The 25764-nt window shown below is 41.3% G+C and overlaps 1 protein-coding gene across 8 annotated transcripts in view; it reads left to right on the top strand.

Moving 5' to 3' along the window:
• Nucleotides 1-25764, top strand: part of KIAA0232 (KIAA0232 ortholog) — an 88933-nt gene that overhangs the window by 8563 nt on the left and 54606 nt on the right. For 7 of the 8 annotated variants that reach the window (XR_009701076.1, XM_061191957.1, XM_061191955.1 and 4 more), the window contains exon 2: nucleotides 24653-25151. The exons of the other annotated variant lie outside the window; for it this stretch is intronic. Coding sequence is in view for 6 of the 7 variants with exons in the window: in XM_061191957.1 (XP_061047940.1) it covers nucleotides 24921-25151 (231 nt within the window). In the remaining variant the exon portion in view is untranslated. The remainder of the gene's footprint in view (nucleotides 1-24652; nucleotides 25152-25764) is intronic. 8 annotated transcript variants of the gene reach the window in all.

The raw sequence follows: 25764 nt of genomic DNA, 5'->3' as shown, positions 1-25764 counted from the left end.
GACCTGAGGGGAATAGGGAGAAAGGTGTGGGGCTGTCTGAGGAGCAGAGCATTATTCAGGGCGAGGGCAGAGCAAGTGGAAGACCCCGATTGTGCATCGTTATGAAGGTGGAACGGAGAGGATTCGCTGAAGGGTTGGATATGGAATGTGAGAGAAACAGGAGGAGTCAAGGATGATGCCAGAGCTTTTGACTTGAGCAGTGGAAGCACAGAGTTGCCCTTGACTGACACTGGGAAGGTCATGGCAAGGATGGTGGTGGTAAGAATTTGTGGGTTTTCGTTTGTGTTTTTTAAGAGATGTTGTAAGTTGAGATGCCACTCAGACATCGTCTAGTAGCTTGATGGCTCTGTAAGTTTTGGGTTCATGAGAGAGAAACGGGGGTGAGAGAAAGTTTGGAGTAATCTCTACGCAGATGTAGAGATTACAATCATGGGAGTGGAGATCAGCTAGGTCTGTGCTGTTCGGTAAGGTAGCCATGAGCCACATGCGGCTTCTGAGCACGTGAGATGAGGCTAGTTTGACTCGAGATGTTCTGTAAGTGTCACATACACACCAGATTTCAAAGACTTAGTATGGGAAAAAAGAATGTAAAATAGCTCATTAATGATCTTTTACCTTGATTATATTTGGAGTGATAATATTTTGGGTCTATTGAGTTAAAGTATATTATGAAAATTAATTTCATCTGTTTTTCTTTTTTAATATGGCTGCTAGAAACTTTTAAATTACATTGGTGTGACTCAGGTTTTGCTATTGGATGGCTTCAAAGGAGGAAGTGAATGTAAACAGAGAAGTGTGAGGCCTGGGTGGAGAGCTGGGGAAGAGGAGGGCCCCGCAGAGGAAGGGCCGAGAGGGCGGCGCAGTGAGGGTGGTAACAGTTGTGGTCTCTAGAGCTTGAGCGAAAGAAAAGTACCAGAGAGCAACTAGGCCTGCCACCGTGTGACCGACGGCCGTGGCTTTAGGAGTCAACAAGTCTTGGAGGTGGTCTGTAGAGTGGGATCTTTCCCTGTACTGTTTTGTTTTTGTTTTTTGAGTGAGTCTCATCAGGACAAGAATGCAGCCTTTCCAACCAGAGTTACAATGTAGCCTCTCTGTGGATGCAGCCGCACAGTAGGAAGAAGCGCACATTTAGAAGACTGGACGCAGTTAATGCAGGCAAGTGGCTGTGACCTTCAAAGCCTCGCTCTCAGGGCTTTCTTTCATCTTGCAACCTTCCCTTGATGAAACGACTGTGAGAATTTCTTACCTTCCTTTTCCCGGTTCTAAGCCGGGGAGTGGACCTAGCTTCCACGTGGCCGTCCATTATCTAGACCTGTAATTGGGTTTTCTGGTTGACACGCAGCTCATTTTGTTGTGGTAGTCACATGATTTGGCACGCGTCCCCTCCCTGCCCGCCCCCGGCCCCAGTCCACTTCTGGCCTGATCAGCGCACAGGGCTTCAGAGCTGAGGAACAGGCTTGGCCCTTCACTGGCAACAGGCCGTCTGAGGACCTTCCGGTGCCGCTCAGGGGCTTCTTTTTACTGTGTTGGTATGTGTGTCAGGCACATGTTTTTGCCCTTAGATCTTATACTTTTTCCCCCTGCATTTCATTCTCCTATTTCCAAAAACACACTTGCACATCTAAGAACAGTGTTTCCAAGTTTTTTCACTAGCCATGCGATAGAAGCTGTCATGGAACCCGCAGCTCCTCTGAGTGGAACTTACTTGGGCCTTGCCAGGGCAGGCTGGCGATCACCTTGAAAAGGCTCAGGTAGTGCCCTGCAGTCTGCACTGGCTGCGGTGGGGCAGGGCTGGTCTCCCTTTCTCTCGGCTCGGGAGTCAGGTCTGTCAGCTTCTCAAGATGCCTCCGGGCCTGTGGGGACGGCGAGCAGTAATGGCCAAGCCAGGAACTGATTAAAAGGATCTACTAAGTGCAAAGCAAAAAGGTGTGGCTTTGATTCTGTACAATTGTATGATGGCAAGGCTGCAAGTCAGATGAGGGGCGGATGGTGTGATGGAAAGGGCACCAGTTTCGGACCTAGGCCCACAGTGGCCCTGGGCTTGACTCACCTGGGACCCCGAATACACGTTTAAGTTTCTTAATCCGTAAGATGAGGAGGTTTGGTTTAGCTCAGTGTTTGTTCATGCTGTGAAAGCAGTGTCTGCACAAAGTAGGTGCTCAAAGATTTATTGAATGAACGGATGAATAAAAGAATTCTAGAGAGCCCAGGTACTTAGGGCATGAGGCGGAGGGTGGGGCGACGGGGAGGCGTGTTTGGCCAGGCCCCCCCCTCACCTGTGCCCCTTCAGCCTGTCTCAGATATGGTACTGGGTTCTGCTACTTTGAGAAATGTTTGCACAACACTAGATTAGCAGACCTGTCTCTGAACGTGAAGATGGCATGCTTCCGACGCGCCCCACTGTCACATCCCTATGTACTTTTTACCAAGATAAAAGCTGTGGGAGAATAAATGCAGTTTCAATCATAGGTAGGGTAGGAAGTGCTGCAGAGGTGCTGTATTGTTTCCTAGCGCAGCTGTAATAAAGTGCCACAAACTAGGTGGCTTAGAACAAGAGACGTTCTTTCTCAGTTCTGGAGGCCAGAAGTCTGCAGTCCAGATGTTGTCAGCAAGGTTGGTTCCTTCTGGAGGTTCTGAGGGAGGACCTGCTCTGTGTCCCTCTCCTAACTTCTGGTGGTTACTGGCAGTCTTTGGCATTTCTTGGTTTGTAGGCACAGCAGTCCAGTCTTTGCCTTTGTTTTCGTGTGACATTCTCTGTGTGTCTTTGTCCACATTTTCTTTTTATAACGACATCAGTCATTGGATTAGGGCCTGAACAGAGGTAGACTGAAAATGAGTAGTGCTTGTAAGAGAATGAAGAAGAGTTACTAATTGAAAGTGATTACGTTGCCTAGAGCTTTGATAAGCGTATTCACGTTCTTAAACACAAAACAGAGTTTCCATAGAGTGCAATGGTGGATTCTGGTTTTTCTGCAGAGCAAACGATGTGTGAGTATGATCATTTCGTGCATGTGCTGAAATCACATTCTCTTAGCTTTAAAATTACTAGACAACACGCCACCATTACCTTCCAGGTTAAGCTGCCTTGTGTCCCCCACTGTGTCTTGCACAAAGTAAACATACACCAAATGGTGGTTGTTTCTGATATTTAACTATGATTAAGGGGGTCGTGAATCTGATGGGGCAGTTGGTTCCTTTATGAGTTCTTTGATAGGTGGGTTCTCTGGAAAGCAGCTGCAGACAGCTTAGCGTGCAGAATGTTGATTAGGAAGTACCCCCGGGAGGGGCTTCCCTGGTGGTCCTGGTGGTCCAGTGGCTAAGGTTCTGTGCTGCCAACACAGGGGGCCTGGGTTTGATCCCTGGTCAGGGCACTAGATCCCACATGCTGCAACTAAATGATCCCGCACGCCGCAACTAGAGAACCCGAATGCCGCAATGAAGATCGAAGATCCCGCGTGCTGCAACTAAGACCCGGCGCAGCCAAATAAATAAGTAGATATTAAAAAAAAAAAAAAAAGAGAAGTACGCCTGGGGGCCACACCTGCAGAACCTGCAGAAGGAAGGGAGAAGCTGGGCTGCTTTGCAGGCCCAGTCGCAGCCTTGGCGCCCCCCATGGGGAGCTGTGGAGGTAGAACAGCCCTTCAGAGTTGCCCCAGGTTGGACCTGTGTACTCTTGACAGTCAGTCATCAGATGTGGGGCAGTCCTGGGAAGGGTCAGGACGCTGGAAGGGACAGCTCCCTGCAGCTGAGGCAGTCCCTGAGGGGCTGGCACAGCACTCCCAGCAGCTGGCAACGTGTCCTTCAGTTGCAGGTCTGGCTGGTACGTCACAGTGTTTGCCACAGTTGGACAGTATTTTTCTTAGAAAATTTTTGATTGATTTGATTTGATTCATTGGTTAGGCTTCTGGAGAAATACGGGATAAGTCTGTGCCCTGTGTCTGTGACTCCCCTCACCCCCCCATTGTGTGTGTAATATGTATGTATGTGTGGCAGGGGTGGGCTCGCGTGGTGAACGGGGTCACAGTGCACAGTAAGCTTTCCTGTCCCGGGTTAGACACACTGGTTTCCTTAAACTTACATTATTTCACGTGGTATCGATGCTAACCTGCTATTTTCTTGGTGTGGTTGAGACTTCCTTGGTTTTCTTTAGCCATCTGTCTGCCTGTTTTCAAATATTTATCAGTGACACTGAGGTCCTCAGAGCAATAGCTCATTCTCAAGAATGTGAAACCTATTTAATGTGAATTTAAATTCTCATCTCATTTTATGCTACTGCTCTCTTTCCCCTGTTGATTAGTCCTGCTTTGATGATTTGAAGGACCCTTTACAGAATCCGTGGTCGTATTGGACTCCATTAGAGCAAAGTGTAATTCCTGGAAAGCCAGAGTTAGATGAGACCATTGCTGCTAAAGTCATCCCCTTTGGGGCCAGAAGGATCCTTCTGGGTTGTTGCGAGTTGTTATCAGATGGTCTGTGGTGGTGAAGAGCTTGACCCTGGCGTTAGCTCAGTCTGCTTTCAAATCCGAACTCTTCCTCTTTTCTTGCTGTTTGGGGAAATTAATTTCCTAAGTTTCAGTTTCATCATCTGTAAAAAGGGAACAAGTAGATAGTAAGGATTCAGTAAACGTAAGCTGCTTCTGCTGTTGCTGGAAGAAAACCACGCTTATAAGGAAGAAAGTGTCTTTGTTCACTAATTCTAGATATAGGTGACTGAGCTGTATTTGTGATCTTAGCAAATGTCAAGTAGAAGGAAATGTTCTTAACTAATAAAGAATGTCTACAGAAAACTTAGAGAGACATCCGTCTTAGTGAGGAAGTGTGGAAACGTTTCCTGTATAATCTCATAGAAGACAAAGGATGCCCCACTGATACTACTTCTCTTCACTGTGCTCCTGAGCACCAGCCCACACACAGAGAGAACAGCGTTAATGGGATTGGAATGCTGGGAACACAAAACTGTTGTCATACGCAGACAATGATTGTGTAGAACACCTAAGAGAATCTGTAACCTAGTATCTGGGAATAAATCTAATAGCCACTGTCTGCGTGTTGAAAATTAAAACTTATTTGAAGGACATAAAAGGAGATCCAATTCAATGGAGAAATGGGCCTTGCTCAGTACTGTAAAGCAGTCAGTTCTCCTCAGATTGACCTGTATATGTAATGCATTTCCAATTAAAATCCCAGTAGGGTTTCTCATAGAATGTGATGGCTGATTCTAAAATTATAAGAAAGAGCAAAGGGCCAAGATTGGGAAGGCACCTCTGGAGAAAAATCTCGCAACTTCATGGAAAGGTCTAGTGATGAAGACAGCATGGTGTTGGCGTGGGATGAGTATACTGAGCACAAGACCTGTGATTATGTGGAACTTTGATACGGGAGAGAAGTGGTGCTACAGATTGGGGTGGAGGGCTGATCCGTAAGTGATGCTGGATAGTTGGTTTTCCTTGTAGAAAAAAATGAAATTAGATGCCTTCTTCACAATTTCACTTCACTAATTCTAGATATAGGTAACTTGTGGATGGGTTAAGGACTTGAATATTCTATTAGATTTTACAAGGTTGTACTTTGATGACCAAACCCCCAAATCTCGGTGACTTAAACATCAAACATTTCTTCCTGGTTCACGTCACATACTGGCTGCTGTGAATTGGCTGCTGTGGCTCTGTTTTAGGTGTCTTCTCATTCTGGGGCCCATGCTGTTCTGTGATACCAGAAGAGGCCAGGCTGAATCCCATGATCACTTTTAAAGCATCTTTTTGGACCTGGTGTATGTTACGTCTGACCAGTCATAGGGAGCGGTGCAGGGGCATGTATTGAGGCTTCAGGGAGGTACTGCCGGTCTGTCCCGTGGTGACAGTAGAGACCTGCTGGGTAAAGGGATGGATAAGGGAAGGAAAAGGATAGTTGGGAACAATAGTATTGCAGTATGCCACAAATGTGAGAAGAGAAACTTGAATACTTCAGAGGAAAATGCAGACAAGTATCTTTCCGATCTTGAGGTAAGGAAGGATATCTGAAGACAGTGTTTTTAAACTTTAAAGTATATGTATTATCTGGGGGACGTGATAAAATGCAGATTCTGATTCAGCGGATCTGGAGTCACGTCTTGGAGTCTGCATTTCTTTTTTTTCATCTTTTTATTTATTTATTTGGTTGCACCGGGTCTTAGTTGAGGCAGGTGGGCTCCTTAGTCGTGGCATGCGGACTCTTGGTTGCGGCATGCACGTGGGATCTAGTTCCCTGACCAGGGATCGAACCCGGGCCCCCTGCACTGGGAGCGCAGTCCACTGCGCCATCAGGGAAGTCCTGGAGTCTGCATCTCTAACAAGCTCCCAGGGAATGCTGATGCAGCTGGTGCATGCACCACACTTTGAGTAGCAAAGTCTTTAAGGCACGAACAGTGCCAGCCATAAAAAAGGGAAGGTTGATAAACTCAGCATATTAAAGTTAGAATTTTTTATCAAAGGATAGCGTAAAGAAAATGATGAGCCACACACTGGGAAAAATACTTCTGGCATATATAACTGGTGAGGGATTAGTGTCCATTATGTGAAGAACTTCTAGAAGGCCACAAAAAAGAAACAGTTCAACAGAAAAATGAGTAAAAACTGTGCACAAGTAGTTCAGATAAGAGGAATCATAGCCAATAAGTATATGAAAAGGTGCTTGTCACTAATGGTAAGGGAAATGCAAATTAAATCTCCATGAGGTATTTTTCTTTTTTTACATTCACTACAGTGACAAAAATTCATGTCTCTGAGTACCATGTATTAGAGAGGATGTAGATTAAGGGGTAACTTACATACATTGCTGATTGGAGTGCAGTACTGGTATGACCTCTTTGGGAAATAATTTTACTTTATGTTGCAAAGTTCAGCATTTGTATATCCTGTAACTTGACAGTCCCACTTTTGGGTATATATCCTCAGGAAAATGTGTACCAAAAGCCGTATACCGGACTGTTCATAGCTGTTGTGTTTATGATAGCAATTGGAAACAACTCAAATGTTCATTGACAGGAGATTGAATGAAATATGGTATTTATACAATGGAGTATTATAAAATAGTAAAAGTGAATAAACTTCTGCATACAACATGAGTGAATTTTGGAAACATATGCTGAGTAAAAAAAGGAAGTCCCAGGAGATTATATACATTGTAATACCATTTTTACAGAGCTCAAGAATAAATACAACTGCAATATATATTGTTTAAACAAATCTGCATTTGTGACAAGTTTTCTCTTTTAAAACAATCAAAGAAATGACACAGGTTAGTAGCCACTGTTGGATGGGGAGGCAGTGGGATGGGGTGGGACGGGGTGGGGAGGTGGACAAATAAATGGTAATGTGTTCTAGGCTGGGTGGTACTTACTACCTTTTTGTGTTTTATAACTGGAAAGCGTTATGTGCATAGATGTTTTACCTGTAATAAAAGCAAACATTAATACCACTAGTAGGCTCCGTTCTAGAAGACAGATGAAAGAGACAGGCCTACTCTGTCTTAAGTGATTGTGTTAGTCAGGGTCCTCCAGAGAAGCAGAACCAACAGGACGGGGGGGGGGGGTGGAGGGTGGGGAGAGAAGGGACTGTTTCCTGTGGTTGTGGAGCCGGAGAAGTCCAGACCCCACAGAGCTGATGGGGTACCTCCAGTTCAGTCTGAAGGCGGGAGAAGACCGGTATTCCAGTTCAAAGACGGGCAGAGAGAAAGAGAATTCTTTCTTACTCAGACTTCCCGTTCTACTCCGGCCTTCAGTGGACTGGGTGAGGCTCACCCACGTCGGGGAGGGCTGTTTTACTTATTCTACTGATTCAAATGCTAATCTCACCTAGAAAACACCCTCACAGACACAGCCCAGAAACACGTTTACCAAATATCTGGGCACCCATGGCCCAGTCAAGTTGACACCTAAAATTCACCCTCATAGTGACTGTCTCCCTTCCTAACCTCAGTTGCTCCTCTAGTAAAGATCACAGATCCCTGGGGAGGCATCCTCCTATTTCAGTTAACCCTTTCTTGGAGTTTCATGCTTCTGAGCAACCATCATGCCAGAGCACTAGTTAGCTAGCTTTGTAGGAGGCCTGGGTGGTGTTGGCTCTGCTGTGCTTCCTCTTCATCCCTCCCCCAAGGACATAAGGACACAAAGGGGATTTTTCTGGAACATAATAGGATACACAGTGGTGATTCAGGTATAGAGCAAGGCAAAGTAGGTTGGTGATGTAGGAGGCGCAGAAGAATGAAATTAATTGATGTGAGATTATCTCAGGGAAAGAATGACAGAACATTGAAGGAAGGGTAACAGTTAAACATGAGTGCATGGCGGTCCAGTGGTTAAGACTTGGCCTTCCAGTGCAGGGGATGTGGGTTCGATCCCTGGTCGGGGAGCTAAGATCCCACATGCCTGCTGGCCAAAAAGCAAAACATAAAACAGAAGCGATATTTTAACACATTCAATAAAGACTTAAAAAAAATGGTCCACATCAAAAAAAAAATCTTAAAAAAAATATGAGTTGCATGTATGTGCAATTCTTGTACAAATTGAGGTCTAGCTAACTTACGTTCAAATGGAAATATCCTCTGGGTAGTTGGAAATATTAGACTGAGAGGTCAAAGTAGGAGAATTGATTTGTAGGTGGTGATATTTGCGTAAGTTACACAGATCTTTAACATTCATCGAATAGTTGAAACATAAATGTTCATAGGGTCTATAACACAACTCTAAGTAAAAGTCACTCCAGTAGTTATAATTACTGGTAGTTAGGTAACACCTGAAAGATGCATTTGAATAAGATTACTCTAATTTATTAAATATTTCAAGGGATGATAATCTCTTTTTATTAGAGTTGTTTAATTTCATATTCATCTGAGTAGAGTACTCATTACTAACCCCCAAATCAGCTAATTCACATGACAGAAAACTTGACCAGAATCTATGAGAAAGGAATAATCAATTTCATATTTGACGTGAGTTGTTTGAAAGTTGATGTTTTTGTTTAGTGTTTGGATAGTTAACTACTTTTCTTGCATCTTTGTTTATATGCCTTTCTGAACCATGGTGCGTAATATTTCTGCTAATTTTTTCCTTCCTTTACATTCACCTTTGTAACGTAATACTTATGATTTGAACATATCTGTGAAGTTTTAAAGAGTTTTGACCTGTATTGGGCTCTACAGATAGTCATTTTAGTCTGTTTTTTGAGGGGAAGAGTTTTAATTAGTGTAAAATTCCAATCTCAAATGTATCACCTTTGTTGAGTGTCATACTTTGCTGAGTACAGTATTTTAAATATATTTTTCAGGAATGTTGCATTGTTAACCTGTCTTTTTTTTTTTTTTTTTTTTTAATTTACTGTTGGCTGCTTTGGTTCTTTGTTGCTGTGCGCGGCTTTCTCTAGTTGCGGCGAGGGGGCCTACTCTTTGTTGCTGTGCGCGGCTTCTCTTGTTACAGAGCATGGGCTCTAGGCGCACGGGCTTCAGTAGTTGCAGCTCACGGGCTCTAGTGCGCAGGCTCAGTAGTTGTGGCTCACGGGCTTAGTTGCTCCGCAGCATGTGGGATCTTCCCCAACCAGGGCTCGAACCCATGTCCCCTGCATTGGTAGGCGGATTCTTAACCACTGCGCCACCAGGGAAGCCCTAACCTGTCTTTAAAGTACTTATATTTTAGGTTCGAAGAGTATGTCTATTTCATTGATCTAGGGAGAATTCCATACATAAGTAGTCACTTGGGCTCCAAGTGTAGTAGGGCTTCTCAGCATGTTTCCGATTCAGGAATGCCTCAAAGTACACTTAAATTTGGTTGCATTTCTAAATTTTTTAGCAGCTGTGCCTGACATCCAGCAAAAGTTTGTTAAATACAGGTACTTCGTGTTTAGCTTGCGTCTCCACCAGCCCCAGGAGTGTGCCCTCTGAGCGCCATCCTCTTTCCTCCATTGTAGATCCACTGGTCAGTTGGATTCACTCTTGGTGGTGGCTCTGCTATGAACATCCTGTTGTCAGATGTCTATCTTGATCCACTACAAAATAGCTTGGTTGTTCTGTGAAATAGGAACAACCCAAGACCATTTCAGTGGCTGTAGGCACCCGCATAATATTCGGGTGCCTGCCTTGCCTGCTGCGCATGTCATGTAGGTAGGTAGGTCACAGTGGACCCTGCCCTTGCAGTGCGACAGAGAACGCATTGAGGAGTCAAGAGCCTCCAGGTGTATGTAATCAAAGATAATAAATGAGGATGAGGCATGCCCAGGGGAAAAGGGAGATTCTGGAAGTTTCTGATACTTAAAAAATGGAGTACTGATTGATTTTACTGTATAGAACAGTACAATTTATGCAGATTATTTAAAGAAAAGGAGAAGGATATACTTAATGATCTATAATTCCTAAAATTATATTTTCAGTTTAACTTTTCAACCCTGGGAAATTGAGACTGTAAGGACCCTAGGTGATCTATGTCTTGCTTATAATGTGGGCCTTAGAGAAAATGTTTATTCTTTCTGGTTAGAAGATTATGTTTACCAAAGCGTATTCTGAGGAACACAGAAAGGATCCTTAACAAGTATGGAAAATGCTGTCTACTTTGTTTCCTTCAGGGAGGTTCCACAGGCACATTACCATATTAAAAGTTTCAAGATGTCCTAAAATAAACAAACCTTTTGTTTCAGCTCTGGTATTTCCCGAATTTATGCAAAAAGAAGAAGTTCTATAACAAAAGTAATACATTTTTATATCACCTGGGGTACACCTTGGGGAAACTGTAGCAGGTTATCTTTTTTTTTTTTTAATTTTTTATTTATTTATGGCTGTGTTGGGTCTTCGTTTCTGTGCGAGGGCTTTCTCCAGTTGTGGCAAGCGGGGGCCACTCCTCATCGCGGTGCGCGGGCCTCCCACTATCACGGCCTCTCTTCCTGCGGAGCACAGGCTCCAGACTTGCAGGCTCAGTAATTGTGGCCCACGGGCCCAGCCGCTCCGCGGCATGTGGGATCCTCCCAGACCAGGGCTCGAACCCGTGTCCCCTGCATTGGCAGGCAGATTCTCAACCATTGCGCCACCAGGGAAGCCCCAGCAGGTTATCTTTTAAATGATGACACTGTTCATTTAAATAGCTTCCTAGGGGCTATGATATCATTAGGTTAAGAGTCACATCTAGTGGTGTATAAACACAATGAAATATTACTCAGCCATTAAAAAGAGTGAAATAATGCCATTTGCAGCAACATGGATGGACCTAGAGATTGTCGTACTGAGTGAAGTAAGTCAGACAGAGAAGGAGAAATACGGTACGATATGGGGAATCTAAAAAGAAATGTTACAAGTAGACCTATTTACAAAACAGACTCACAGACTTAGAGAAGGAACTTACGGTTGGGGGTGGGGGAGGATAGGGGAGGGATAGTCAGGGAGTTTGGGGTCAACAGGTACGCGCTGCTATATTTAAAATGGATAACCAGCGAGGACTTAATGTAGAGCACGGGGAACTCTGCTCAACTCTGCAGCCTGGATGGGAGGGGAGTCTGGGGGAGAATGGATACGTGTATATGTGTGGCTGAGTCCCTTTGCTGTGCACCTGAAACTATCACAACATTGTTAATCGGCTATACTCCAATATAAAATAAAAAGTTACAAAAAAAAAAGATCATTTTTAAAGCTAAAAAAAAAAAAGATCATTTTTAAAGCTAAAAAGTCACATCTAAAAACTTGATTTAATCTTTGAAGCATGTATTGAATGAATAATGGATGTAAAATGAAAATATGTACTTTGAACATATTTTGAGTCCTTAAATATATATCTTTTTGCAAAATCAGAGAATTTTATTCTGATTCTTTAAAATTTATAACTAGTTGGATATGAGTCAGATAATCCATATAAAATTTTTATACTGAATTAGATATCTCTTATTAACAGATACTAAAACATCACCAATTGCTTATTACCTAAGTTCGTTTTAGAGAATCGTAATATGTATTACTTAGATTATGGCTTTTAATAGTAACTACAAAAAAGAATTGACCCACTGTCTCACCAGTGAGTTGTAGAATTTCAGGCCATTTTTTTCCCCCACTCATTGAAACTCAGAAGATAGATCACTTTGTAGTTTTGAGATGAGAAGTTGAAAGCTGTAAAATTTTTATGCACAGGCATTCTGACAAGCAACAGTATCACTTTGAAAAATTATTTTAGTACACACTGATCTAGTATTTTACTTGATAAAATGTTTCATCCTTGACGAAATGGGTTTCATCACGTTAGAGCTTTTTGCATTTTCAACAATTCTAAAAATCTACTTGTTTTAATTTTTTGTTTCCAAATAAACTTGCTTTGGGCTTGTGAAAATTTGCATTTCTTAGAGTGAAGGTCAATTTAAGTTTCTCTTAATTGAAGTTTTTAGGTTTCTAAAATTTAGTTGTTCCATCACTTTTCCAACAATTTTTCTAAAAGCTTTCTAGAATTTCATAATAGTGAACTATGTTTTGATTTTGGGATTTTGTTTGGTAGCTGGTTTGTAATCTTTTACACTGTTTCTTTATTTCAGATGTAAGTGTATACGTTTCCCCCTCCCTTTTGACCCAAATGGCTTCATGCGTGTTTTTTTATCCTGTAAACTGTGTGACGTGAAGTTTTCCCCTTTTAGGGAAAAAGGGCATTTTAAAAAATCTCCATAGAACTTTTTTGAAGGCATAAAAACTATCGTTTTGTAGCCCTGCTAAAGAATTCTGACATCTAATAGATCTTGAACTAAACACCTCATTGGTTACTGTACTGTGATAACCTGCAAAGAAATTATAACCTTTGAAAAGCAGTTCAGCTTTTCAAACCAGAAATATTAACAGATGAGTGTGAATCAGCAAATAACTTCCAGTCAAGTAAAATTTAGAAATAAAGCAACGTTACTTTACATAAGCAGTTCATCTCCTTAATATTCAGCCCAGTTAAAACTATAAGAACATAGAGGCTGATCCAAACTTTCATTTCTGTAAGCATTTGACAACAGCACGGTCAGTAGAGGGGAATTCATCCAAGCTGGATGGAAAGCTCTTCCCTTTTATTCATTCTCATTACACACTTGGTCTACATCTCATTTGTTTTGCTTTAATGGAAGTCTGTTTAGTACTTCTGATTCTTATGTAGAACTGAGTGCTTTCACCTATACTTTATCTTCATATAGTTGGTTCTTCCTTTTTTCTTCCTTATCTTTTAAACATAGATATTGACCCAGGTCTGTTACGTGCCTGCAATTTATTAAGACACCTGCTAGTTCCTGTTACTATCAAGTAGTAGTCTTATCTATAAGAACAATCCTACATTTATGAAAAAAATTCATTTTATTTGTCACTGGGGAATATACACTTACCGGTTCATTTCTGATAACCTGTAGTAAAAATGGAATTTCTTAATCTGTTATTCAGTTCTTCCTATTTGCACAGAAGGAACTCATGTCCCACGCTAGATTTATTGATTATGTTATTTTTAAATGGAGCCTTATTCATTTCCTAGGACTTGACACACTTCTAGATGGGGAAGAGACTGTAGGTCTGATTGTCCATTTCCATATAGTTTTCCAGTTACGTGGCTAAACAGGTGTACATGACCAGCTTTTAGCCCTTGGTCCTGTCTTCAGTGATAGGGCTGTAGGTTAGGTTATAGATTCTCTGTGGATTTTCTCTTCTGGCCATAAATTGGCTCTGGAGCCAGGCCACCTACTAAAGAGAAAAGCAATACCTTGTGTTCCAAATTGATGCACTGAGATCTGAAACTAACAGGCAAAGATTGTGTGTATAACTATCTCATTGTATGAGTGCACGCTCTGGTTTGCTTGGCAAATATTATTTAGGAAATTTGTGAGAGTAGTAGAATATAAAAGCCAGAGTCTTAACTATTTCAGACATCTATTTTCTTTTCTATGATTTTTTTTCTATTTCTATCTTATACCCTTTACCCTTCCCCTTCAAAGGCTTTTCTTTATGTGAAAATCCTGTGGACACCCAAATTGAAGAATTATGAAAAGATAGTTGCAGGTAATGTAGGCCTTTGATGAATACTGAGCATTTTAACCATTTTTTGATGAAATTTGTAGTGAAAAAGGGCCAGTTAAAAATAGAGTGAAGGCATAATTTGCAGAAGTACCATACCAGGTCAAAGGGAGGGCAGTGGGTTTCAGTGGGAAGAAGTCCAAATTGGTTACCTAAGGATGAAGACCAAAGCCCACTAATTCAGGGTGGTGACACCGAAGGAAAAACCCCGAGGGTCGCCGTCTGTGTGTCACTAACACCGTGCACACTGCCTGGTACACAGTAAGCCGCCAGTAGGTGTGTGGGTGGTGAGAGAATGAGTGAGAGCCCTGGGTTAGAGGGTTACTCCCTTCCGGGGGGTTTAGAACTTGACTAGAGTTGAGTCCCTCCCCAACCCGCCCCGCCCTGTGCTGGTGTTATGAATATTGTTTCATTTCCCAAACTTTCTCCTTCAGAGTTCATTCCCCCCATTAGATTTGGAAAGTATTTGGCTAGACACAGTTTTGATCCCCTGCCAGGGCCTAAGCATTCTGCTCAATAGTACCTGGAGTATGTCACAATTTGGCCCTGAAAGACCTTTCAGCCTCATTTGAGGGAACCCACACGCAGGGAGGCAGTTGGAGAATCGTGTGAATGGAGGTCATTGGAAGGCGAGGGTGATGAGGACAGCAAGAGCCCTCAGTGTCGCAGGGAGAGAGCCGTGTGGCCTGGCCTTACGTAGAGAAGGCTTCTTAGAGGAGATGGGACAGGACCCGACTCCACTGCCACTTAGGTGTTAATGTCTCAGCGGTGTTCATGCCTTCCGAAACCTTTCTGAGCGTGTTAGTCTAGTCTCTTTTGTATGGATTATTTTTCTTGTGCAGTGTTTTAATTGATCTGTGCCTTTGAATATTCCATCTAAGTTTACCAGACGGCTGGTTTCAACAATGTTAGACTTTAGGGTTGTTTCCTATGAAGAGTCCCATATTTTTTGCCCCTTGAAGCAGTCATTAGGGCCACTGACACCTGTTCCTGCTTTTCCCTCTCCTGCCCAGCCTGTGAGAGGAGTGCATCTCCCCACCTTGCGTAAGTGAAGTGAGGCCATGAGACTCGGTTTGACTGATGAGGTGTGAGTGACTCACGTCCAGGAGGAAGCTTTCAGAGCGCTGGTACACACTTGGGTGCAGATCTTCTTTTTCTCTCATTCCTGGACTAGCAGGGTTCAAGACTGGCAGCCGTAGTCATCCTGTGTCCCAGGGTGATTCTGCCGAGTGACTGTGCCGAGTATCCCTGCCAGCCCAGGGTGGACGCGTAGCATGAGCAGGATAACAGACCTTTGTGTTCAGCTGCGGCGATTTGGGAGTTGTTTCTGCAGCACATCTACCCTCTTCGGACTAAATAACCTTTCCTCCCAATTTTGTCCGTTGGCCCTCTATTCTGTTTATTCTCAGTTTTCTTTTTGCTCTGTTGATAAGCTTCTCTCTTCTTGCCGTTCTGTATAGTCTGGCTTCGTCATTAAACCTTCCATGATTGCGTTCTACCATAACGAAATTTGACTTGTTGACATTTGAGGCCTCTCAAACATAAAGGTAAATCTTTTCCAGTTCCCTCACGCGATTCCTCTTGGGCACGGTGTTATCTCAAAATAGCTGGGGTTGGTACCCTACCTTCCGGGTATAAGGAAGAGTGTCTCGTACAGTCTACAGGCACATGAGGAGGGACATGTGAACTCTTGAAAAGAGCTAACGGTTCTTGGTTTAGCCCAACATAATCATTGCCAGCATTGTCCAGTAGAACTGTGATGATGGAAATGTCCTGTACTTTATATTTGCACAGAAGCCGCTAGCCATGTGTGGCTATTGAGCACTTGAAATGTGGCTGGTGTGGCTGAGGAACTGATTTTTAATTTAAATTTAAGTAGCCACATGTGACTAGTGACTACTGTGTCTCACAATGTAGTAAGACCCTAGAACATCACTGGGATGACATAATGCTAGGTGAAAAATGCAGGATACAAAAGTATATATTCGTTTTTAACATGTTGAAATAATGAAAAATTTTAAGTTCTTTGCAAAGGAAAAAACACTGATAATCACACCAGAATACTAACAGTGAATTGTATTAGGGTAGAGAAATGTGTATGGGTGCCCTTCTGTTTTCATAGTTTAAAAATATTTAAAAAAAAAAAAACAACTTTTTTATAATAAAATTATATATGAGCAGAAAGAAAAAGTGCTCTGAGACTAAAAGGATGCTTCAGCAAGTGAATATATTGCTTGAACAGAGCTGCACAGGTATTTCTTCACAAGATCTACATTTTATTCAGTACATTTTGCCTGAAGAAGCCAGATTTACAACTGTTTACTGTCTGGTGCTCTTTATGATCAGTTGTGCTGTAACACAAGTAAATTGAGAAAGCAATCCACAAATAATATTGTATGTACCGTGTCAGAAAGACATTATGCTTTTTGAAATAATTTTTATGAGCTTTGAGCAAACCTAAAATTATGTACAATATATTACCAAAAATGAAGGGAAGTACCTTAATATGTCTACCACATGTCTGCTCTACTTGAGCACTAAGGAAACTGAGCTATAGATTGAGTGTATGTCTCTTACAGCTGTTTAAGGGCACTCATGGGAGCTGTAACTTGAATTATTTTCAGTAATGTATGTGGTGTTACAAAGAGTATAAAAAGATGGCACTACATTTCTTAGCACATTGTTACATAGGGGATGAGATTTTGGAAGATCAATGAGCTGCTTCAAAACCACCCCTCAGGGGCTTCCCTGGTGGCGCAGTGGTTAAGAATCCGCCTGCCAATGCAGGGGACATGGGTTCGAGCTCTGTTCCAGGAGGATCCCACATGCCACAGAGCAGCTAAGCCCGTGTGCCACAACTACTGAGCCTGCGCTCTAGAGCCCGCGAGCCACAACTACTGAGCCCACGTGGTACAACTACTGAAGCCCGCACGCCTGGAGCCCCTCCTGCACAACAAGGGAAGCCACCGTGATGGGAAGCCCGCGCACCACAACAAAGAGTAGCCCCTGCTCTCCGCAACTAGAGAAAGCCCATGCGCAGCAACGAAGGCCCAATGCAGCCAAAATAAATAAATTTATTAAAAAAAAAAAAAAACCACCCCTCAGCACCCTGCCCCCACGCCTCCCCCCAAAAAAAATCCCACTTCATTATTAAATTGCTCATTTGAAGATTGTGGCATTACTATGTTTGTCTGGCTATTGTTGAAAAAGTACTTACGTAATAACTTCAGTGCCTAGATCTGTTTTTTCTCCTTAATAGACAAATCATTTGTGACTAATTATCACTCTGAAAACATGTGGACTAGATAAAGAATTAAATGCTTTCGGTTTTAGAATTCAGTTTGTTATTCTAGTTCCAGGTCTGATCATAAGCACCACAGGCCCCAGGGCCCTCACTCCTGGAGACTGAGGGTGACACGGGGTTTCTTGCGGGGGTGGAGGGGTGTGTGTGTGTGTGGGGTGTCATGGGCGTGGACGGGGCTTGACGGATGTTCCCCCCTCACTCCTCCACTTTCACTTCCAGGCTCACATTAATACTAGGCTTGGAGGCTTTCATCCATCCCCAAGTCTCTGGGGGGTGATTTTCATTCACCAGCAGGGCTATGTTTAATTCTAGAGTCCTTAAAATGTCTAGAAATTGCACACTAGGCCACAGAAGGAAAGCGGTGTGGGCTAAGCTTCTGAGTCTGTACTGTTTGGGGATAGTGTGGCTTAAATGCAGAGGTTGCCCTGCAGATGTGCACATTCCAAAAGACAGGAAACAGCAGGCATGGTATTTCTGTGTTCATCCTCTGCACTTCACCACCTTGAGTTCTTAGCAGCGTCGCACTGGAATTTGTAGTAGAGACCAAACTGTTACTTAAAAAGAGGAAAGGCTTTGGTATGACTAAAACTAGATTTTTATTGTAAATGAAGGTGATTTCACAGTTTTTTTTTTTTAAGGATAGCGAGGAAATTATTTTTTGTACTAGAAGCCTAATGTATTTTACATAATTACTGTTCTTCAGATAATCATATTAGTGAAGAACCCTGTTAGAGTAAGCAAATATAAACAATTTGAGGGGGGTAGTTTGTAATAACACCACCTTCCATTGGTGTGACATTTTGTGAGATACAAAGGCCACAAATATCAATACTTGGATGCATTTCTCACTTGCTCATTGAAACAACCTTGTGAGAAGTTGAGAGGCAGGGAGAGCAAGTATTTATTATTCTCCTTTACAGATGAGTTATGGGCAGAAAACCCAGCTATTCAGTAGTGGAAGTGATACTGACTACAAAAACCTACATGTCATGGACCACTGGGCTGGTGCACTTTGCACTCTTCCGTCCTGCCTTCCTGAATTACAGAAGACGCATGCTTCCATGGGCATTAATCAGCTATATATATTTTTTGGTATCCTTAATAGAAACCGTTTAAAATTTAAAGTAAAAAAGACAAGAGAAATTCTAAAATAAGTGTATTATTGTTGGACCTTTAAAATTATCATTTATACAGCCCAGTCTTTAGGATGATTTGCGTTAATTTTACGTGGGAGAAAGATGCTCAAGACAATTTGAAGGTCCTTTTTTCTCAGCGTAAACCTTTGTAGAAGGAAAAGTTGAAAAAACGAAACAAAACGAAGAACTTTTGAGTGTATATGGTGGTGCTTTTTCTTTAAAACTTTTAGAGAAGTTAAACTAAAATGCAGTTTAACTTCATACTGACTAAACTTCACATTTGGAATGAGTATGAAGGTGAATAGACAGAGTTTGACATTTGGGTGTTTGCCAGCCATGTTCTTGAACTTGCCAGGTGGATGTTAAGTGGGTTTTGCATGTGCTTGTGAGATCCCTCCATTGTTTTGGCCACGCGGTGGATCACACCTGAACTAAGTTAAACAGATAATTTTCAGTTCAGAACTAGAAATAAAGAGTCTCTCATTTGGTCAGATGTTCCCTCTGCTACCAAAGGCTTGCAGCTTAGGGGAGGGGAAGCTTTGTTATGACCCAATATTTATACCTGGGCCATCTGTTAACAGTTTAGGTTCACAGTAAGGAGAATGGACACTCTTGAGCTCCAGGAACATTTAGACCTGTCATCACGGTACAGGAGGAAGCCAGCTTGGGGTGCTTCTGTCTCAGACCCTTGTTATTGGTGTCCAGTTTACAGGTGCTGCCCAGGTGACTACATAGGCTGACGCTCCCAGACTTAACAGCCTTTCCTCTTTTTTCCTCAGTCCTCTGAGTCTGTTCTATATAGAGAGTAAAAACAAACTATAGTCACTAATGACTCTAGGCATATGGACAATTTAAAAATTATATGGCATCAGCTATTGAACAAGTCACAGCAGGAGTTCTGTTAGGGCTATGATGCAAGGGAAGGTCTTAACTGGCTTTGATGAGATCATGGGCATTCAATGTGTTTTGCTTTTTTTTTTTGCATCTCACCTACTTCTTGAATCCTTTCACTTGTCTAAATCTCTTAATGACAACAGAGAGAATCCCATGGTTGGGTTGATACCATGTTTTAAAGTAAACATAGTAAACTAAAACAGTTTTTCTTTATCAGTCTTAACAGTGAACCAGGTCTGTCATATGTGAATTTTTAAGGCCTTTATGCATTTAAATAATGGAAAAAAACCTTATACTAAGTTGTTCACAGCGAAACTAATTTTTAGAAGTTCTCTGGCAAAGACAATTATATACATTTCATTAATGACATTCTTCTGATACCTCTGTACTCTCTGAATCTGATGTATATTGTTGGATTCAATTCCCTAAAATTTTGTTTAGATTTTTTGCGTCTGTGTTCGTGAGCCATATTGGTCTGTAGTTTTCTTATAATATCTTAGTCTGGTTTTTATGTTAGGATAATGCTGGCCTCTTAACATGATTTGGGAAATATTCCCTCCTCTTCAATTTTTGAGAAGAGTTTGTATAGAATTGGCATTATACTTTCCTTAAATATCCGGTAGAATTCACCTTTAAGCCAACTGGGCCTGGAAATTTCTTCGTGGGAAAGTTTTTGTTTGTTTGTTTGTTTATTTATTTATTTTGGCTGCGTTGGGTCTTCGTTTGCTGCGTGCGGGTTTTCTCTAGCTGCGGCGAGTGGGGGCCACCCCTCGCTGCGGTGCACGGGCCTCTCACTGCGGTGGCTTCACTTGTTGCAGAGAACAGGCTCCAGGCGCACGGGCTTCAGTAGTTGCAGCACGCAGGCTTCAATAGTTGTGGCTCGCGGGCTCTAGAGTGCAGGCTCAGTAGTTGCGGCACGTGGGCCTAGTCGCTCCGCGGCATGTGGAATCTTCCCAGACCAGGGCTCTAACCCGTGTCCCCTGCATTGGCAGGCGGATTCCCAACCATGGCACCACCAGGGAAGCCCCTCTGGGAAAGTTTTAAACTGTAAACCCAATTCCTTTGATAGGAACAGGGCTATTAATTCTATTTATTCTTGAGTGAACTTTGGTAGTTTGTGTTTTCAAGGAATTTGTCCATTTCATCTAAGTTTATTTTATTGGTGTAAATTTTTCTAATATCCCCTTATTGTCTTTTTTATATCTGTAGAATCTGTAGTGATCTCACCCCTTTCATTCTTGATATTGGTAATTTGTCTTCTCTCTTTCCTCAACAGTCTGACTAGAGGTCCACCTTGTTGTCTAAAAGAACCAGCTTTTGGTTTCATTGTTTTTCCATTTTCTGTTTCATTGATTTCTGCTCTCATCTTTTATTTCCCTCTTCTGCTTAGCTTAGGTTTCATTTGCTTTTCTTTTTCTAGTTTCTTAAGATGAAAACTGAGGTCACTGATTTGAGACCTTTTCTAATATAGGCTCTCTTTGTGCTGTAAATTTTTCACTAAATACTGCTTTAGTGGCAACCTAAAAATATTGATACGTTGTGTTTTTATTTTCATTCAATTCAAAATACTTTCTAATTTCTCCTTTGACTTCTTCTTTGCCCTATTGGTTATGTAGAAATATGTTCTTTTTAACTTTTTAAAAAAAATTTTGGCTGCGTTGGGTCTTTCTTACTGCGTACGGGCTTTCTCTAGTTGTGGAGAGCGGGGGCTACTCTTCGTTGTGATGCGTGGGCTTCTCATTGGGGTGGCTTCTCTTGTTGCAGAGCACGGGCTCTAGGCACTCGGGCTTCAGTAGCGGTGGCATGCGGGCTCAGCAGTTGTGGGTCACGGGCTTAGCTGCTCCGCAGCGTGTGGGATCTTCCCGGACCAGGGCTCAAACCCGTGTCCCGTGCACTGGCAGGCGGATTCCTAACCGCTGGACCACAAGGGAAGTCCCATCCTTTTACTTTTAACCTATTTGTGACTTTACATTTATTGTAGAATTTTTACTATATTGTAATTGGGACTTGTTGTTTTAAGACCCATCTCTGCCTTTTAATTGGTTGTTTAAGCCATTTAAATTTATTATGATTATTAACAGCTATCTCATCACAGTCTTCAAGAGTTATCATACCATTTCATGTGATGTATAAGAACCTTATAATAGTGTTCCAGTTTCCCGCTCCTGGTCTTTATGCTGTTGTTGTCATACATTTTATTTATACATATGTTATAAACCTCACAATACGTTGTTGTTTTTGTTTCAACAGTCAGTTATCTATTTTCTTTCTTTCTTTTTTTTTTTTTTTTTAAATCTTTAGCCATGCAGCAAGGCATGTAGGATTTTAGTTCCCTGACCAGGGATAGAACCCACGTCCCCTGCATTGGAAGTGCGGAGTCCTAACCACTGGACTGCCAGGGAAGTCCCTCAGTTATCTTTTAAAGATACTTAAATAACAAGAAAATTTTAGTTAATGTTTCTGGTGCTCTTTGTTCCTTTGTGTGGGTAGGACATTTTGTCCTATCATTTTCCTTCTGCCTAAAGGACTTCCTTTGACATTTCATTTAGGGCAGGATTGCTGGTGATGAATTCTTTCAGCTTTTCCATGTCTGAAAAAGTGTTTGTTTCACCTTTGTTTTGAAATATACTATTTTTTTTTAAAATATACTTTTGATGAGTACAGGATTCTCAGTTGACAGTTTTTTTTTTTCAATACTTTAAAGTGTTTTTGCCCCATTATCTTCTCATTTGCATAGTTTCCATCAAGAAATCTGATGTCATCCATATCTTTGTTCTACCTAATGTTTCTTTTTTTCTCTGGTGACTTTATTACTGGTTTGAATAGTTTTATTATGTGTTGATTTCTACATGTTTCTTGTGCTTAGAGTTCATTGAACTTCTTGGATATGTGTGTTTTGGTTTTCATTAGTTTTGGAAAAATTTTGGCCATTATTCAAATATTTTTTTCTGTCCTTCTCTCTCTCTTCCAATTACATGTATGTTAGATTTCTTAAAGTTATCACCCAGCTCACTGAAGCGCTGTTAATTTTTTGAACTTCTTTTTCTCTCCATATTTCATTTTGTATAGTTTTGTGTATGTGTGTGGTTTAAGATTCAGTAATCTTTTCTTCTCAAATGTCTGATCTGCCATTAGTCCCGTCCTATATTTTTAATCTCAGACATTGTAGTTTTCATCTTTAGATATTTGAATTTTATGTCTTTTCAAACATATGGAATATAGTCATAATAACTGTTTTAAAGGCTTTTTCTGCTAATTCTAACTTTTGTGTTGATTCTGGATTGGTTTCAGTTAATTTTTCTCCTCATTTGCATTCCCTTTGTGTCCCATTTCTTTGCATGCCTGCTAATTGTTTATTTATTTATTTATTTAGGCCGCACCGTGGGTCTTGTGGCATCTTAGTTCCCCTACCAGGGATTGAACCCAGGCCCTTGACAGTGAGATTGGAGTCCTAACCATTGGACCACTGGGGAATTCTCACATGCATGCTAATTTTTGATTGGATGCCAAACATTGTAAATTTTGTCTTCTTGGGTGGTGGATATTTTGTATCCCTTGAGCTTTGTTCTGGGGCCACAGTGAAAATAGTTGGAAACAGTTTGGTCTTTGGGTCTTGATTTTAAAATTTGTTAGGCAGGTCCAGAGCAGTGTTTAGTGTAGGGCTAATTATTCCCCATTACTAAGTCGAGACCCTTCTGAGCACTCTACCTAGTGTGCCCTGAATTATGAGGTTTTCCAGTCTGGCTGGTAGGAAACAGGCACCATCCCCAGCCACGCTGAGCCTTAGGGCCTGTTTCCTCCTTTCCTTTATGATGACCCTTTCCTGTGCCGTGGCTGGGTCCTCACATGCATGCCCCGATTAACACTCTGTTGAAGGCTTAGGAGCAACCCTTTTGCAGATATCTGGTGTTTTCCTCTGGACAGCTTTCTCCTCTCGGTACTTTTCCTGTGATCTCCAGCTGCCTTAGATTCTCTGACCTACTTCCTTCAGCCACCGCTTCATGTCTCCTCATTGTCTTGGTGCAACCTTCATTGAATGAGTACTGGCTATCCACTTGCTTCAGGTGATGTCCCCAGAAGTGAATGTATTGTTTAATTGATGATCTGTCTGGCATCCTGAGATCCACACGTATTAAACAATTTATGGAAAATGTTTTAATTTTGAGAGTCAGCTGGAAAATTTCAGCAAGTAAACATTATAGAAAATCTTTGCTTTAATTTATTTAGTTTTTATAATTCAGAAAAGAATTATAGAGAAGATTTTAGAAAGTAGCAGAATACATATTAGTGATACATTAATCTAGTAACTTCATCCTGTGGTGGATTTAAACATCTTTTCTTTATATTTAATGTTTGTAACATTTAGTGTGTAGTTCTAGATGAAGTGCAAGAAACTGAGCATTAAATCTTTGGTGAAGAGTGTCTGTCTTTCTGACTTGATCCTCTTACTAAAAATAATTATTAATACTTTTTAAAAAGTCATTTTTGTAACCCTCTTATTATCTGCTAAAATTCATGCAAAAGCTGATCCAATGAGATTTACCTATCACTATGTTAGTTTTCATTTTCTAGTGGCATAAATTAATCAGAACTCTAGCATAAAGAATATTATGACTTAATAAAGCCATTGTTAGATTAGTATGACGTATTGAAAGTATGTTAATTTAGTGGAAAAGAGTGACGTCTATCGCAAGTAATCGGAAAGTCAACCTAGGTATATAAGAAGAAAAGTTAAAATAGATATAACAGTATAGCCTGGCAGGGCTATAAGACAAATGTGTGTTTCATCTTAATTTTGATGAAATAAGTGATGAGCAGTCCAAAGTTTTTAGCCATACAAAAATTGATTACCTATGTAAAACTTAAATTTATGGGACTAATTTTTTTTTTTACCAGCGTTTCAATGAAATTACCGTTCAACTGCTTGTTTCTGTTTTACTTTAAAATGAGCTAGTGATTTGTTACGAGATAAGTTCTTTCAGCATAGCAAAATTTTACAAGTCCAGTCTCTTGAGACATAGCAAAATAAACATCAGTATAATTGAGCATGAGTACAAAAATACAAATTTCTGAGTTTTCCTTACTTTTAAATGATATGAAGCTTTTAAAAGTTTAAAATGTCACTTAGTTTAAAATGTCAACGATTACAGTAAAAAAAAATAATAATGTTCCAAGATACCAAAGGTATTTTAATAAAGAGGAATGGTTCATTTGGATTTTTTTCGGAAGATCAGTAATGTAATTTATATCTATACATAACACATACCTTTTTTCTCTCTTATTTTTGTAGGTTCTGCTGGAGACTTACATTTGGCCTCAATGTGAAATTAAAGTAGAAAATCACATCTACATGTATGTTGCTATCAGGATGTTGATTCATTGGTCATGCCTGAAGAGGGAAATTCAGTTCTAGATGGCTGACTGCCAGCAAAAATAAATGCTTACCCTAGATGTCAAGCATCTCTCCTTTTTACTGGAGTGAAAATCCCCTCCAGATACCAACAGAACATCACTGCAGAAAATGCTCCGCATTTTAAGGATGTCAGCAACCTAAATTCATGCGCCCTATCTGTACAGTTGTTGTGGATGGTTTACCATCTGAAAGCTCCTCAAGCTCTTATCCAGGCCCTGTATCTGTCTCTGAAATGTCTCTGCTTCATGCTTTGGGTCCAGTGCAGACCTGGCTGGGACAAGAGCTAGAGAAATGTGGCATTGATGCCATGATTTATACTCGATACGTCCTCAGTCTTCTGCTGCATGACAGCTATGACTACGACCTGCAGGAACAGGTATTTACATGTTGTAATTGTCTTGTGAAAGTTTATGATTGTGTCTACATTTTCCTTCAAAGAGCACTTCCGTATTCTAGCACAAGTTAGACAGCTGGGGTCCACAAACTTTTAAGCTGTCAGTGAATATAGATGAGCCGCGTTACCAAACACACTGTTTGGTTCAGTCATTTTCTCTGAGATTTTCTTGATGTTGATTGCATTCTGGCACAGACTCTGGATCTTGTCACAGATGGTAATAGTTTGATGACCCGCTGCCTTTGAGTTAGCACTGCTCCAGAATGTTGGTTTCTACTATTTAGGAAAATCACACATTGTGATTAGACGTTTTAATCGTTGGGTCTGTTATACTTCTTAACATTCCAAAGTTTAATATTTCATTTTATCTCCAAGAACGATGATAAACTGCTTATTAATCAAAGTGTGTGTTTTGAATCAGTAGACTTAAAATTTTGGTAAAGCATGTAACCTTAAAGTGGCCAATATACATTTTACTTGACTTAGGTGCTTAAAGTGAAGAAAGCAACCAAATCTATGTTCTTGAAAAAAATCTCAACTTCAGTCTCACTCTCCAAGAGAAGCTCCGGAATGTGAGGCTTGCTGAAAGGGAAGC

Source organism: Eubalaena glacialis, chromosome 5, assembly GCF_028564815.1.
Source record: "Eubalaena glacialis isolate mEubGla1 chromosome 5, mEubGla1.1.hap2.+ XY, whole genome shotgun sequence".
NCBI classification, from domain to species: Eukaryota; Metazoa; Chordata; class Mammalia; order Artiodactyla; family Balaenidae; genus Eubalaena; species Eubalaena glacialis.
Note: the sequence above shows the minus strand (reverse complement) of the source record. Positions and strands in the feature narration are given on the sequence as shown.